Below are 17,410 nucleotides of genomic sequence, written 5' to 3' on the forward strand. Positions count from 1 at the left end.
GCGTTCTTTGTCACCCTTCACTAAAGAGATAACTATAAAAATTATGTATAAAGCACACAGGTAAGAATAGATCTTTTTCTACCCACACTTTAATGCACTTTACAAAATAGTTGATCTCTAGCTATTTATAAAAATACGTAATTCAGGGTTAGAATGAGTTTGTTCTGATTCACAAGATTATGCTCCTTCAATTAAAATCACAACTGATGACAGATTCATGCTGAGGACTACTGCTGGGTCACAAACAAATTTTTTAGATGCTGTTCAGTGTTTACAAACGAAAGCCAAGCTTTACAGGTAAGACTAGATGGCTTGGGTAGGAGCCACACACAAGAGCACGTGTGTGCTGAGTCCTCAGCACAATTACCTTGGGGCCTGTGCCCACAGGGGAGGGAGCCGGGGACATGTTTGCCTGGAGGCATGTGCACAAGGTTTCTTCCAGTTGCCCCCAAACCAGCCAGAATTGAGGGGCTGTACCTCTGCTACTATGTACACTTCCTGCTACTTCAAGAGCCTCCCTTTCATGGAAGAAAGTTTATACTCACTGAATATACAGCAATGAGACTCCTGCTCTGATTTGGGACACTAAGGTGTGTGTAGTACCCATTTTTTTTGCTTCTGGAAAAGTTCTGTGTAGTTTTGACCACAAGTACTATGGAAATTAACTGCAGGAATCCTTTGTAGGAGTGAAGAATCCTTTGGTAAGAAAAAGAAATCCGTTTTAGGGGCAACTGCACGTGACTGTTTACAGGGAGCTAAAGCTCATGAAGGACAGGAGCCAAATTTGTTCTAAAAGCAATCAGTCAAAACTCAGCCTGGCTGTTTAGCTGGTTCCCCCTGAGGAACCTGAGGTGCAACTAAGATATTGACTATAAAAGTAGTGATTCCATACACTTGTTGGGTTATTTTATATCCTTCACTCTTCTCGTGGCTGTAATAGTGGAGAATGGGTGAGACCAAGATTAAATACAACCCCACTCAAATCCAAGCAACACGCCACCTGGAGCTGCAGTAAAGGAAGCTCTGCACACCTTACTCGGGGAAGGCCCTGCTGGCAGAGCCCAAGATGCAGGTGACCCATCTACTCTTCAAGGTTCTGATGACTCCACACCAGACAGGTGCATGAAGAGATCCCCAAGCTCAGTCATGTCGACATCTTCACTGCTGGGGACATTGCGACTTTCTCGGTTCTCGATGAAATCCCAGAGCCGCACTGAATTGAAGAACTGCAAAAATAGCCAGTAAACATGCCTGGTTATTATAAATGGCAACATGAAGGCTGGGTAGCTTTTCTCTTTTTCTTTTGTCCATTTCTGGTTGCGAAAGCTATTAGAGAAAGGGACACAGGTGAATGAGTCTTCCGACTAGAGATGGCAAACTCCTTACCCTTACGGTGCCTTCAGAACTGAGCTGCTTCCGAGGTTTCTCAGGCTCTGCTAGTCGCCCGTCAGGGTAAGCATGGCGATAAAGACATTTGCTTCCAAATGGGCAGGTCCCCTTGCCTTGCTCAAAGTACTTACAAGCTTTTTTCCTAAAAAGTGGGAAGAGAAAAATCAAGGTAGTGGGAGAATCTAAAGTTCAGATAAACCACTGCTTTCCTCCATCTCTGCCTTTAACGCCAGAACTGGGTCAACCTCAGTTATAGGTAGGGAAGCAGAAGCTCAGAATGGGATGATTTCCATGCTGCTGGATAAAATTCCCACTGTGATATATGGCCTCACACAGAACTTAACCTGCATGAGGGGACTCTACCGTTCTGAGACTGCCATGTTCCAGAAAGGCCACAGGGAATGTAGGCTTGATTGTTCATTCCTCAAACCAGCTGTCATGGGTTCCAAAGTGCTGAAGCTGGGCTACTATCTCAGTTCCAAGACCCCGGTAGGAGCTCCACCCAAGGAAGTTCCCTTTCTCTGGGCCAGCAATGATGTCAGTGTGACCACAGGAAGCCTTGACTTGGGAGTCATAGGGAAAGTGGTGAATTTTAGCTGCCTAAAGTTAAAGGTCTCGTTCCAATTTTCCTTGGTCCACACCCTCTGGAGCCGGTGTTCTAAACTATGTGCTGTAGACCCCCCTCTTTGAACAGTGTTTTTGAGTGCATAAAATGCAGGTCTATGAAGTAGAGGTATCAAAATGTTAATTTTTTTTCCATCTTTGAATTGTACCTACAGATCCCTATGTTAAGAACCCCTGCTCCTGAGGAAAATCACAACCAAAGAGAGAATCCCCATTTCCTGTTCAAATGAAATTTTCATAAATGATCCCAAGTTGAAGAAAAGGAATAAAGCCCAAGAACCCAGAGGGCCATATGGGAATGCTGGGGAAGGGAAGTTGCAGAAAGCCAAATCACAGAAAAGGTGGGCTGCTGCCAGGGGACAGCTGGGGTATATGTTGGTGGCAGATGACTCCAGTTTCTCAGCCAAGGGGATGGCGGCAAGAGACCAGCGATGAAGGCCTCTTAGACCCTAGCAACTGCCCACAGAGGGGGAAGGAAGTGTGCTGCTTGCCTGTGTGCTACTCCCACCTGGTCTGATTCCAGCACTCGAGGCCAGGGCATGGACTCAAGCAGAGTTGTGTCAACCCGACACTTTTCAACCCCCCCCAGCCCCCAAAGTTCTGAGCAAATCTTCAAATGACTGCTCAAGCAGTTCATCCTTATCAGAGTCTGTTGGACACAAGCTTTAACTCTAGTTCCCACCCCAAAAATGAATGTCACCCCCCGCATCTGGTCTCCAAGCACTCAAGCTTTCAGTTCACTTTCACTCCTTGTTCTCAGCTCTCAAATCCAACTATTACACTTCTGCTTACAGAGCACTCCCAAATCAGCTTGTCCTTTCAGTTCCCACACTGCTGAAACCCTTAGGATGCCAAACTCAGCTGCCTGCCTGTCAGTCATTTCTTAATTGGCCTCCCCTCCCACCAGGTTCCAACCTCTTCACACTACCACAGAGGAGCATCTCCAATGGGTCACCTATTTTGCTCCATTAGACTTGACCAATCTGTCTCCACTGCCCCTGTGGTAGTAGGTCGTACCACATCCTTCTACATACTTTTCAACCTCAGAGACCACTCCCACTGCTCTCCAAACACAAAACTTGCACCATTTAGCACCCATGTCGCTCTGTCCACCCACTCACTCTCAACACATGGAAAAGCATCCAATCTTCACAGCTTTCCCTGACACTCCCACCCAGGTAGACCCAAGTGCGTTCCCTGTTGTGACATCTGGCTTGGGCCCCTCATGAAGAATTTGTCACCAGAATATCTGTATCGTAATTGCTCCCTTTGCAATTTTCCATGAAATTACCTTTACTGATCTCTACTCGATAGCCCCCATTGGTGCTTAGCTTGAAGGTCCTGGCCTGTAGTGGGTACTCAGTAAATGTATGCGGAATGCATAAAAACATAGTCATCTATGGAAACTAAGGCCAGGAACGATTCAAACAACAATAACATGAGGATTTTTGGACAACTCCAGCGGAGCTCCTTTGTACAGGCTGAACTACTCTGCCTTGCCACTGCTGCTCTCTGGTGGACACATAATGACATTACATGAGGAAAATATAGGAAAAGACCAAGCCTTTAGCAATTAATATTAATTAATGGTTCCTATTAATAATATTAATTAATGGTTCCTATTAATAAGGAACCATTACTGCTTCTCCTAGACCTGACTGACTTTCTTGCAGATAACCAGAAACACAAACCTTTTTAAAAGACCTACAGGCATTGGAGAATGAACAGAAGCAGGAAGATTCTTCAAGAGGTTAGATACCTAGAAGAATGGAATGGCAAAGAAGCAAGTTACCTTTATAGAAATGTTTTTATCCAAGAGCAGGCCAAAATTGGGTGTGTGTTTATTCAGGATAGATAGAACTGCAATGGTGAAATCCAGTCTTTCTGGCCTGAAGAAAAGACAGAACTGGAAGAAATCCCACAAAGAAAAGGCCCGAGAGGCGGTGCTCCAAACACCGCGCATTAACTCTGCCCGAACCTCTGACCCACACATCAGTGTGGCAGGCGCAGGACAACTCCACTAGGATAAACGAACTGAACTGAGGTTTGACCTGCTGCCCAAGAGTTTGCGTCTAAACAATATACCTGCCTATTATTAATACAGAAACATCAGAGGAGTTCCAGCCAAGATGGAGGTGCACGCAGAAAGCCTGTGCTTCCTTGCACAACCAAAAAGAGGATAACAATGAATCTAAAATCAATAAACAACCAAAACCTCCAAAAAATTAAACTGCATGGAACTCCAACAACCAAGGAATTAAAATCAACCAGAACAACCAGACTGGTAAGGGGACTATGCAGCCCAACTCAGAAAAACCGCAGTCAGGGGGCCGAGGGGCGGGGCTGACTTAAAGGAAAAAGAGACTCAGAGCTGACTGTGGCCGAGATTGCCACGGTGGGAGGTACTTCCAGTCTGACACGAGACTCTGTTGGAAAGGGTGCTAGAGACAAGCAGGCAAGCTCCCAGTTCCCTCTCTGGCCCCTCCCCCACAGGCAGTGAAGCAAAGAGGGTTGCCCTGCCTGGGTTAATCCCTAAGACCCCACCCCCTTATAGCCTATCAGCTGCGCTAAGACAAAGAAATATGGCCCAAATGAAAGAACAGAGCAAAACCTCAGAAAGAGAACTAAGCAATGAAATTGCCAACCTATGCTCACGGAACTGACTGAGCTTTGTCAAAAAATGAAAGAACAAATGAAAGATACCCCAAATGAAATAAAGCAAAATATTCAGGGAGCCAACAGTGACGAGAAGGAAACCAGGATTCAAAGCAACAATTTGGAACAAAAGGAAGAAATAAATATCCAACTGGATCAGAACCAAGGATCCAAAAAATCAAGAGAGGCTGACGATTCTCTGGGACAACCTGAAATGTTCCAATACCTGAATTATAGGGGTGCCAGAAGGAGAACAGCAGCAAGAAATTGAAAACTCATTTGAACAAATAATGAAGGAGAACTTCCCCAATCTGGCAAAGGAAACAGACTTCCAGGAAGTCTAGGAATTCCACAGAGTCCCAAAGAAATTGGGCCCAAAGAGGAACACACCAAGGCACACCATCATTAAGTTCCCCAGGATTAAAGATGAGGAAAAAATCCTAAAAGCAGCAGGAGATAAGGAGACAGTTACCTACAAAGGAGTTCCCATAAGGCTATCAGTTGATTTCTCAAAAGAAATCTTGCAGGCAAGAAGGGGCTGGAAAGAAGTATTCCAAGTCATGAAACGCAAGGAACTATATCCAAGATTACTCTATCCAGCAAAGCTTTCATTTAGAATGGAAGGGCAGATAAAGTGCTTCCCAGGTAAGGTCAAGTTAAAGGAGTTCATCATCATCAAGCCCTTATTATATGAAACATTAAAGGGACTTACCTAAGAAAAAGATAAGAAATATGAACAATAAAATGACAAAAAACTGACAACTACCAACAAATGAACCTAAAAGAAAAGAAAAAGAATGAAAACAAAACTAAGCAAACAACCAGAACAGGAACAGAATCAGAGAAATGGACATCACATGGAGGGAGATGAGTGGGGAGGGGGAAGGGAGGAATTGGGGAAAAGGTACAGGGAAGAAGCAGCATAACTAGGAGGCAAAAAACAGATGAGGAGAGATAAAAAATGGTATACGAAACAGAGGACTCAAAGAACTTAATATGTACAACCCATGGATGTGAGCTAAGCGGGGGTGGGATGTTGGAGGGTTGGGAGGCAAGGGTAGAGGAGGGATAAAGGGGGAAAATTGGGAAAACTAATAGCATAATAAATAAAAAATACTTAAAGACAGAAACATCAATGCTTTATAGATGTTCTTCTAGGACATCTTTATAAAATGTTTTGTAGAACCTAACAGAATCTAGCAACCTAACAATGTCTATACTACAATCCAAAATGACAACATATGAAGAATCAGGACATGTGACCCAGAGACCAACCAAGACGACAAGAATTTCAAAGCAGCTACTAAAAATGTATTCAAGATGATGAACAGAGAGGAAAAGATACGACAGAGCCCAAGACCTGTGGGACAGTATCTGAAAGTCCCAGGAGAAAAAAAAAGGTAGAGAAAATGTGTGATGACCAAAATTTTCCTAAATTTGGTGAGAGGCATAAACATAGATTCAGAGAACACTGAGCAGTAAAATATGAAGAAAACCACTCCTATGCAAAATATATAGCTGCTGAAACCCAAGAGAAAATATTGAAAGCAACCCCAGAAAAATGACATATTATAATCTGAATTACCACTGACTTCTTATCAGAAACTACAGGGGGTAATAAGCTCCTAGACATTGGTTTTGCCAATAATCTTTTTGGATTTGAGACCAAAGCAAAGGCAACAAAAACAAAAAATAAACAAGCGGGGTTAGCTCAAACTAGAAGCTTCTGCAAAGGAAAGGAAACCATCAACAAAATGTAAAAGGCAACCTACTGAATGGGATAAAATAGGTGCAAATCTTGTATCTGACAAAGGGTTAATGTCCAGAATATATAAAGAACTCATACAACTCAGCAACAAGAACAGTCCATTTTAAAATGAACAGAGGAACTAAACAGACATTTTCCCAAAGACATACAAATAAGTGGCCAGTAAGTCCATGAAAAGGTACTCAACATCACTAATCGGGGAAATGCAAATCAAAATCACAGATATGACCTCACATCTGTTAAGAAGTGATATCTGCAGCACAGTATTCATTCCAGCATTATTTACAATAGCCAAGATATGGAAATAACAAGTATACAATGCAATATTATTCAGTCATGAGAAAGAAGGAAATTCTGTCATTTTATGACAAAACGGATTTTGAGGGCATTATGCTAAGCCGAGTAAGGCAGAGAAGACAAATAAATACTATATGGTATCACTTATACGTGGGATCTGAAAAAGTTAAATTCACAGAAACAATAGAAAAATCGTTGCCAGAGTCTGGTGGGGGGTTGGGGAGTGGGGACAGTGTGAGGTTGGTAAAAGGCCTGATTGTAGTGGAACATTTGCAAAGTGCTAAAAGAAAAGAAAGAAACAAGCTATTAACACAGAATTCTAGCCCTGGCTGGTGCGGCTCAGTGGACTGAGTGCAGGCCTGTGAACCAAATGGCTGCCAGTTCGATTCCCAGTCAGGGCACACGCATGGGTTGCAGGCCAGGTCTCCAGTTGGGGGCGCATGAGAGGCAACCACACATTCATGTTTTTCTCCCTCTCTTGCTCCCTCCTTCCCGTCTCTCTAAAAATAAATATATAAAATCTTTAAAAATATATATGAAAAAAAAACACTAGTTTTTAAAGGCAAAAAGTCATATTAATACCTTGCAGTGTTCTAATGTATATAAAACATTACATCCATACATTATAACAGTCAAGTTGCAGTGTATACAATATACAAATATTAGTTGACTTTCTATATACTAAAGATGAACTATCAAAGAGATTATAAAAATAATTGCATTTACAATTGCATCAAAAAGAATAAAATACCTAGGAATACATTAAACTAAGGAGTTGAGAGATCTGTAACTGAAAGCTATTAAGACATTGATGAAATAAAGACCCAGATAAATGGAAAGATATCATGCTCATGATTTAGAAGAACACATACTGTTAAAATGTTCACACTACTCAAAGCAGCCTGCAGGTTCAGTGAAATCCCTATTAAAATTCCAATGGCACTTTTCACAGAAATATAACAAACAATACTAAAATTTATATGGAACCACAAAAGACTCAAGTAGTCAAAGCGATTTGGAGAAAGAATAAAGCTGGAGGCATCACGCTTCTTGATTTCAAGCTACACTACAGGTTATGGCAATCAAAACGGTACATTACTAGCATAAAAACAGACACATAAGTCAGTGGAACAGAAAAGAGCTCTGAAATAAATTCACACATATATGGTCAATTAATCTATGGCAAAGGAGCCTGTGACAATGGGGAAAGAATGGTCTTTCCAATAAACAGTGTTGGGAAAACTGGACAGCCACATGCAAAGGAATGAAACTGGACCACTTTCTTACACCATTCACAAAAACCAACTCAAAATGGACTAAAGACCTGAACACGAGAACTAAAACCATGAATGTAGGGAGTAATAAAGAAGCTTTCAGCTACAAGATGAACAAGGAAGTAATGTAAAGCACGGTGATTGTAGTTGATAACACTATATATAATTGGTATTTGCTATTACAGTAGAATAAACTTTCTCAACAACAAAAAATATGTATCTCAATAAAGCTGAAATGTAAAAAACTACATTGTTAGCTTGTGGGGTTCTAATGTATGTAAATATAATGTACAGATGTAGTGCGGAAGATGGTAACAAGGAAATAGCTACATATTATATAAGACAGTAAAATTATTAATTCTGCCTGTGAAAAAATTAAGAGTATACAGTAGCCCCAAGAAAAACTATTTATAAGAAAAAGAAGTAAAGCTAAAAAGCGGTAAGTTAAAATGAAATTCTAAATAATATTCAGCTGGAAACAGCATAGATATCGATCAAAATGGCAAATGCGTAGCCCTTGCTTTTCACAGTTCTGCTAGGAGTAATTTCAGTTACCATGGGCTATGGTTTGAATGTTGGCATCCCCTTAAAATGGACGTGATGAGACTAGGAGAGGATTAAGTTGAAAGCGTGGAGCCCTCAAGAATGGGATTAGTGCTGTTATAAAAGATACCCAGAGAGCTCCCTCGAGCCTGTATCAAGTAAGGACACAGTGAGAAGGCACCAGCTATGAAGCAGGAAGTGGGTGCTCACAAGAATCCAACCATATTGGCACCTCGATCTGGGACTTGCCAGCACGCAGAAGTGTGAAAAATAAGTTTGTGTTGTTTATAGGCTACCTAGACTGAGGCATTTTACTACAGAAGCCAGAATGGACTAAGACACCATGAATTCTAAAACCTGGTAATTATGAATGTGACCTTACTTGGAAAAAGGGTCTTTGCAGATAAAGTTAAGGCCCTTGAGATGAGGTCACCTTGGATAAATGGGGAGGGTCCTAAAACCAATCACACTTGTTCTTACAAGAGACAGAATGGGGAGAAAGAAACACAGCAAAGAATACAGGGTGGGGGAAAAGTAGGTTTACAGTTGTTCCTATGGAAAATAATACAATAAGAAGTAGTAATGCAAGAATGAACTCTGTTTTCAGTACTCAGAACTATAAACCTGCTTTGCCCCACCTGGTATAAAGGGAGAGACTGGAGTTAGGCTGCCATCTGCCCAGGAACGCCAAGGACTGCCAGCAGCCATGAGAGGCTAGTACAAAGGCATGGGACAAATTTACCCTCAGCCTCCGGAAGGAACCAACCCTGCCCACACCTGCTTTTGGGCTTCCAACCTCCCAAACTGTAAGACTAAATTTCTATCATTTTAGGCCACCCCATTTGTGGAATTTGTTACAGTAGCCCTAGGGAACCATTCCACCATGGTTTAGTTAACACTTAATTCTTCAGCACAGTTCAAATTTTAATTACTATAAAACATTAACTGTGAGTAACTGCATAAAGTACAAATGGTGCTCTTAGCTGTTCCGGCCACATCACTGTCGATAGCAACCGTGCACCACAGCCTGAGACCGATCATGAAACTCTCCTCCAACGTCTGCTGGGGACTGGTCACTGTGCATCTGTGCAGTTCTGTTGTCTCCTGGTTTCCCAGTGATAAACCCAGTGATCATTTTACAAAAATAGAGAACCGAAAGAGGAAACTGGAAAACAAACATGGAAGTACAGCAAAGAAATGGAAAGCAATAATGCTGGAAGTGAAATCTGAATCCTCAACCTCTGCTCACACCTGCACCACATCCAACATATATCAGCAATTCTGAACACACCTGGAATCTGACCACCTCTCATCACATTCATACCCACTACCTGTTCCCAGTCATTCTCGTATCTTGCCTGGATTATTGCAATAGCCTAATTGGTCTCCTATTTCTACCTCTGCCTTGTCTTTTAATTAATATACTCTCAATGAAACAGCCAGAGTGACCCTTTAAGAATATCAATCAGTTCATATCACTCTCTAATCAAAACTCCCAGTCTCACCCATAAAAGGCCTAGTTCATCCAATGACCTGCAGAGCCCTGCACAATCTGCCCCTTGTCTTGCTTCAGCCTCAGAATCTTTGCAGTGACTATTCCCTCCATCTAGAACATTCTCACTCACATCATGGGTTGCTGCCTCATCTCTTCTAGGTCTTTGCTCAAATGTCACCACACTGAGGCATTCCCGGGTCTCCCACACTAAAACTGTAACCCTCTTACTCCTGGTTCCCCATTTCTGGGCACATTTCACTCCTTAGCCCTGCTCACCACTTAATATTTTTCTTCCTTATTTAGCTTTTTTGTTTCTTCTCATTATTTATTTCCTTCACTAAAATGTCACCTGTATGGCAGCTGGGAGTTGGTCTGATTTGTTTCAAGCTGTACCCCAAACGACTAGAAAAGGCCCATCATATAGATCTTTAATTGACATCTGTTGAATGAATGAATGATCACAGATGACAAGACAACCTCAGCACCAGAAACAATTTCTAGGGCATATTGCTCAGCTAAGAAAATAGCTTTGCTCATCTCTGCATCTTCACAGCCCAGCATGATGCCTGAGAGAAGAAACCCCGAGCGGATGATGGTCCAGGGAGGGAAGGAGGCGGCTCTCCACAGGTGAAGGCGAAGGCTGGAACAGGAGCTGGGGCAGCCACCAAGGTCATACCTGAGCTCAAAGCACTTACCCCATTCCCTGTTTGAAAGCTTCAATCAATTCGTTCTTCTTACTCTGATCTTCCACCCAATACACACTTGGAATTACAAACTCTGAAATCACACGGCACTCTGGACACGACCTGAAACAAGATTCGGGTTAGTACGGAAGAGGTTAAGTTAGGAGTCCTGGGCACACTACACTACTACACCCCTTGCTCAAATGTATGACCATTCCAGATGTTTGCTGACTGAACCAGATTTACAATTAAAAACATCTTTTTCCCAACAATAAAATAGACTACCCATAAAAACATATTTTTCTTAATAAAAAGACCACCCAGTTTTAAAATGGGCAAAGCATTTGAGTAGGCATTTCTTCAAAATGGCCAAAAAAAGCACAGAAAAAAAATGCACAGTATCATGAGTTGACACACAGTATCATTAATTATCAGAATACAAAAACCACTGAATTGGCCCTGGCTGGTGTACCTCAGTGGATTGAGTGTGGGCTGCGAACCGAAGCATCACAGGTTCGATTCCCAGTCAGGGCATATGCCTGGGTTGCAGGCCACGGTCCCCAGCAACCACACATTGATGTTTCTCTTTCTCTTTCTTTCTCTCTCCCTTCCCTCTCTAAAAATAAATAAATAAAAATTTAAAAAACCCCACTGAATTGTGCACTCTTATCTCAGTAAAGCTGTAATTTTACCACCCAAGTGTGGCTTTAGGCAAGTTATCTGAGCCTATCACACCGTGGTTTCCTCATCTGTAAAGTGAGGATGACCACAGGGTCTCTGAGAGAAGGATAAGTTACTGTGCGCGAAGAGTTTCGAAAACAGTACACAGCATGCAGTAACTTCTCAGAATCGGTCTGCTCCTCCCACCCCGCCCCACTGTAGAATGCGAGCATCCTGTGCTGTTATATAAAGCTACGTCTCAGCACAGTGGGAAAAAGAGCCCTGTGATGGCTCCATGGAGCATGTCCCCTGTATCAGACACGTGAAATGTTTTACATGCATTATTCCATTTAACCATCAAACAACCCTATTTTACAGATGGAAAAAAATGAAGCTTAACAAGGGCAAAAGGCAAAGGACTAAGGGCAGCCACTGGTAACTGTTAGTGCTGCAGTCAAACAGGCCAGTGCCATCAACCTACTCACATGGACGGTCCCTGCAGAGTGTCCCTCCAACACTCTGAAGCTGGGCAGGAACTGTTACCCATATTTCAAAGGGAAAGGCACTTGGGCTCAGGAAGGGTAGTGATGTGCCCAAGTTCACACACCCAGGAGCCAGCACCCACCAGTTATCCTCTGCACTGAATGCCTCTGGAGGACAAGGGAGGACTTAAGAGTGGATGGAAGAAGGTCCCAAGCCCAATTTTCTCCCCCACTTCTACAGCTAAAACTCCTTACTGCTGTACTTACTTTATGATTGGGTTCTCAAACTGCTTGGCACACCTCCACTGTCGGATGCAGGACAAGCAATATGTGTGATTGCAGTTGGAGAGAATCCCAAACCTCCTCTCGGAAGCAGACGCCTTCTCGAGGATCACTTCCATGCAGATACTGCACACTTTGTCCTGGCTTGCCTGGAAGGCAAAGGCCTTTTCCATCTCGTGTTCGAAGGTTGACATGCAGATCTGAAGTACAGAGGAGGAGCAGGGAAACACTCTTAGGTTCTGGGCTGCTGGGGAGCAGCTGCCGGCACACTGCTACATAACCAAGATCAGGAAGGAACGGGGACTGCGGCTGCTTCAGGCAGGGCCCAGCAACCCCTGGATTCGGGACACGAAGCTCCCTCAGACCATGAAGAGGACTTCAAGCCATCACTGGCACAGCCCCCCGTTTGCCTAGTGTGATATGGTCACCTCCAATTTAGAGCTGAGAGCACAGAGGTCCCAAAAGGTACAGGACCACTGTGGGATCACAGAGCTCATAAGAACTGGGACCCTGGTCTCCTGGCTCCTCTGGGCACCAGCTTTCCCTACTCTGAACCACACCGATACCAGAAATACTGAATAATCCTTAACCTGAAACATCAGGCTGGCAGTTCAGAGTCAGAAGTGAAGAGCACCACTTCTCAAGAGAACCAATTACTTAATGAATTCACGTATTCAGTAAGCAGGTGATGCACAGTACTGTGTATCAGGCATTAGAGTCAATGAAAAGAATACAAAGACCTAGGCTCTGCCCTTGGGAGCTCACAGTGGACACAGACGTGAGATAAATCAACTTGCATAGCACCAAGACCTGGACACACCTGCGTGAAGAGAGAAGCTCTAATTCTGCACTCACCTGAACAGGCCCCCTGGGAAGACAAGGGAGGGCGGCAGACTCAACCCCCATATACCGTGACGGCTTCCACAGTGCAGCCATGGGCTTTGCCCATTCTCTCTTACTCATCTTCAGAGCCCTAAGCCAAGCACGGGGCCCACTGTGAGGCAGTGCCTCCTAAACACTGGGATCTAACGACCTGAAAGGTCCCCTCAACACTTAGCTCCTCAGATTCTCTAGAGCTCAGCCTGGCTAGATTGCAGCCACCATGACATGGAACCCTGGGGAGGAGGGGTGTGCGCGTCTGTCTGTCTGTCTGTCTCTCTCTCTCTCTCTCTCTCTCACACACACACACACACACACACACACACACACACGGCTCCTGAGTGAGATTCATTCTCTGAACTTTGCATAGCTTTATGTTTCTGATGTCTCTCCTTTTTTCTTTATTCTAAATAGTCAAGAACTGTCAAATGACAACAGGAAAAAGGACTTAATAGGATATAAATATACCAGGTACATAATGCAGGTATTACTGGCAGACAGATGTTTGCAGAAATACTAACAATTTTGTCATTCAGTGCATTTCAAACTTCTTAAAATGAGTTCATACATAGGCTTTTAACTTTACCTTCTCGTGAGCTTTCCTTTGCTCTGGGTCGAAGGGATGCAGGACTTGTAACCTACAGATTTCACACATGTCCCCATGCAGGTAGACACAAGCATCTCCAAACCGGCACTCCCCGGCAGCTGCGTAGGGGCACAGCTGCTGCTCGCTGCTGTAGGAGCTGCCGGCTTCTACATAACTGAGGCCACTCCTGATTGCATCTAGGTAGGAATTCGGCTTCATCTCCAGGCTACTCTGGGGATCACTGCCTCCTGGATTACTCACACTTGGGCAAGCCTTTTCTTCAGCCAGGCCAGAGAGATCTTAATATAAAGCACACAGCACACACATACATGAAAACTGGGCCAACCATTCTGATAAGCAGCTAGTCAAAATTTAACAGATTAAGAAACTCTGACCTTGGGAATTTCTCTCTTGGGAACATATAGAAAAAACAGGTCAAGTGGGAAAAATGAAAAGGAACAGCATAAAATGTACACAGTGACATTAAATGAAAACTATAATGGGCAACACAGGGAAATGGCAAAACCAGACCATGATATGTTTATACAAAACAACACTGAAGTTATTTAAGAACACTGAAGTTATTTAAAAACTGCAAGTATAGCCCTGGCTGGTGTGGCTCAGTGGATTGAGTGCCAGCCTGCGAACCAAAGGCTTGCTGGTTCGATTCCTGGTCAGGACACATGCCTTGGTTGTGGGCTGAGTCCCCGGTGGGGGGCGCACAAGAGGCAACCACACACTGATATTTCTTTCCCTCTATTTCTCCCTCCCTTCTTCTCTGTCTAAAAATAAATTTAAAAAATCTTAAAAACAAACAAACAAAAAAACCCCAGCAAGTATGGAAATGTCAACATCTGGAACAGTTAATACTAAAATGTGTATGTCGATATATATTTTTTATATATATATATAAAAGTCAAAGAGAATTTAGAATGTGGTCAATAGAATACAGTGGTTTCCTTTATACCAGTAAAGTTCCCATCATTTTAAAATGACCTAGAATTAGTGAAAATCTAGAATGAGTCTCTGGGTCCTGAGGTCAACGTTAGAATTGCCCTATGGTCCCCCCTTCTCATTCTCCTTTCCTTCCCATCACACACACACTTCTGGCCTTTTCAGAGGGGGCACATTTAACAGGATCAATTACTTATTTGCTTAGGATGGAATCTGCCTATCTTATGCCACACAATTCTGAGAACTAGAAATCCCTTCACCTGCTGTAGACGGGACAATAAACAACTTTTATGATTTGTAGCCTTCTTCTTCCCCAAACCCTGTTCCAGGGTAGGGACCACTCCCCAAAACCCAACATGTTATTCTATTACTAAAGGTGCAACGTGAAATGGTAAACTCTGGCTCAGGATAAGAGCTACATGACCTAGAGGTCAAACGATGAGACAGGGTCTTTATTAAAATACGTAGCTTCGAAATGAACAATATGGTGCTTCTCAGAACTGGGCAACCACACTATGAGGACGGCAGCTACACACTGACAAAAAAGTTACTGTTTATGTTTTGCCAGGCCAAACTTGGGGCTCAGCTCAGCCTTGGGCACAAGGCCAAATGCATCATCTGAACACTCTGCAGCCAAATGAAGGCCATTCCCAGGACAGACTTGGTGTATCTACATTTAGACAGCTTGCAGGGGTTTAGGTTAGCAGCCCTCTTATCAAGAGAAGACCAGAAAGGAACGTGAAGAACAAGACAAGAATGCTTTTCAAAGAGGCAACAAAAGGGGCTCACTCACTTCGGTCTCTAAGTACCAATGTTCTCTTCTCACGTTTCCCAGGCTCATGTAAATTAGTTTTCACGATAGGTGCATTGAGGTTGGCAGGAGGCTGAGAGCTGTGGAAGCCTGGGGAGGGCACGCTGTGGGGCACAGAGCCCACAGCACCACCAGCGGCAGCAGAGGGCCTCGTGTGATCATATCTGAACAAAACGCACAGCAGATGCATTACAGACACACTACATGCACATGTCTCCCACACTGCCCAGGAGGGGAATGTCCTACTTTCTCCTTCATTTATGGAGATGGAGAATGAAACAATCTTTCCCCATATTTTAATCGATAGGAGGCTTATCACTAAGTAAGAACTGCCTGGCAATTCAGAGCAAGTGGCACACTGTAGTCTATCATTGACAATTAAGTGTCCTTGTAGGACTTGAGTGGGACAGACACACGGCCTCAGACCACACAAAGAAACCCTGAAGATTCCAGACAGATACTGAACTGAAATCTCCTGACACGCAACCCAGTGCTCTTTTGGCAGGAGTGCCCACAGTGTTAGTAATGGCCAGTGTAACAGCTGGAGGAGCCCAGCTTTTCCTGGGCTGTCTCTCTAGGGCGTCCACTGGCAGGGGTAGGGCAAGGTGGGCCAACTTCCTCTGTCCCTTGGGCAGCCAGAGGAGGCAACGAAGGGGGCTTTGCAGCCCAGGAAAGAACAAAGCAGCTCTTAACTACAAAAGGACAAGAACAGGTTTCTGTGATATTTCTCCATTTAAAAGTTATAAAGTTGTCTACAGATGTCAGTGGCAAAAAGGAAGACTCTATGTATGTAAATGTTCACTGCAGGAGTACTCACAGCAAAAAACTGGAAGCCACTTAAATTTCTAATAGAGGCAGAGTTAATAAAATGATGATCTGTTAACATTATGAAACATAGAATTACAGTTATGGATAAAGTAGTGGCACAGGAAAAAGCTTATGACATGTTAAGTGGGGAAAAAAGAAGATATACAATCTTAAATATACTATGAATGCAATTTTTATAACTAGAGACTCATAAGAATAAGGCCTGAAAGGTGTTTCTGAAAAATTAGCTTTAGGTACCGAAATTGAGGTTTCAAAATTATTTGTCATACTTTTTGTAATGTTGTCATATTACTTAAAAAAATTTATTGTTGCCACTACTATAGATGTCCCTCATTTCCTTCCCCCCTTTTAAATTTAAGCTTTCCCTCATCTAGACCCATGCTCCAAACGAAGGATCTGAGTCCCTGATGGTGTCCAACACAGCACAACAGCTGGGGCAGGGCGGGGCTCTTGCCTGCAACGGGTCCCGTAAGCACAGCAGCCCTTCTGGTAGTACTTGCAGATGGTAGACGGCTTGCTGTTTGCCAAGTCATGTGAGAACAGGCATTGGTTTCCTTCCCGACACACACCATGCATAAAATACCTGAGGAAACAAGCAGAGGCATAAAACTGTAGAACACTTTGCTTATAAAATCACCGTATTTTTTAACTGAGCAAACAAATGTCTATTATGCATATGTTATGTTTCAAGGCTCTATTTTGCAATGGAGACATATTTCCTTGCTTCTAAGACACAGTGATTTTTTTATTTATATTTTTATTTTATTTTATTTATTGATATTTATTTTTAGAGAGAGGGAAAGGGAGGGAGAAAGGGAGAGAAACATCAACGTGAGAGAGAGACATTGCTCGGTTGCCTCTCACATGTGCCCTGACTGGGGATGAACCTACAACCCAGTCATGCCCCCTGACCAGGTATCAAACCAGTGACCTTTTGCCTTGCAGGATGATGCCCAACCAACTGAGCAAGACCGGTCAGGGTCTAAGACAACATAGTGATTTTAGACACACCACAACGAATTTGATGACAGCTTTTCTGAAAGAAAAGTGATCCCCTTTATTTCTATTTCAAGATATATCCTCTTGATCTGAGATACATTAACATGTATAAAATGTGCATCTCATAACTGAGGAAATACTCTCTGGAAAACTGCTCCCTTTTTCTCAGGGAGCTTACAGGGTATGGTTGTAATGGAGTCA

The 17,410-nt window shown here is 43.2% G+C and overlaps 1 protein-coding gene across 1 annotated transcript in view; it reads right to left on the reverse strand.

Moving 5' to 3' along the window:
• Nucleotides 1-71: 71 nt before the first annotated feature.
• The window catches only part of MKRN2 (makorin ring finger protein 2), a 43,083-nt gene continuing 25,744 nt past the window's right edge, over nucleotides 72-17,410 (reverse strand). Inside the window, exons 2-8 of the mRNA XM_028518675.2 lie at nucleotides 16,665-16,793; nucleotides 15,365-15,546; nucleotides 13,618-13,916; nucleotides 12,138-12,352; nucleotides 10,741-10,851; nucleotides 1,387-1,531; nucleotides 72-1,226 (exon numbers count right to left, since the gene is read on the reverse strand). Of these exons, the coding sequence (XP_028374476.1) occupies nucleotides 1,089-1,226; nucleotides 1,387-1,531; nucleotides 10,741-10,851; nucleotides 12,138-12,352; nucleotides 13,618-13,916; nucleotides 15,365-15,546; nucleotides 16,665-16,793 (1,219 nt within the window). The 3' untranslated portion in view covers nucleotides 72-1,088. The remainder of the gene's footprint in view (nucleotides 1,227-1,386; nucleotides 1,532-10,740; nucleotides 10,852-12,137; nucleotides 12,353-13,617; nucleotides 13,917-15,364; nucleotides 15,547-16,664; nucleotides 16,794-17,410) is intronic.

This window comes from Phyllostomus discolor, chromosome 7 (assembly GCF_004126475.2).
Source record: "Phyllostomus discolor isolate MPI-MPIP mPhyDis1 chromosome 7, mPhyDis1.pri.v3, whole genome shotgun sequence".
NCBI lineage: Eukaryota > Metazoa > Chordata > Mammalia > Chiroptera > Phyllostomidae > Phyllostomus > Phyllostomus discolor.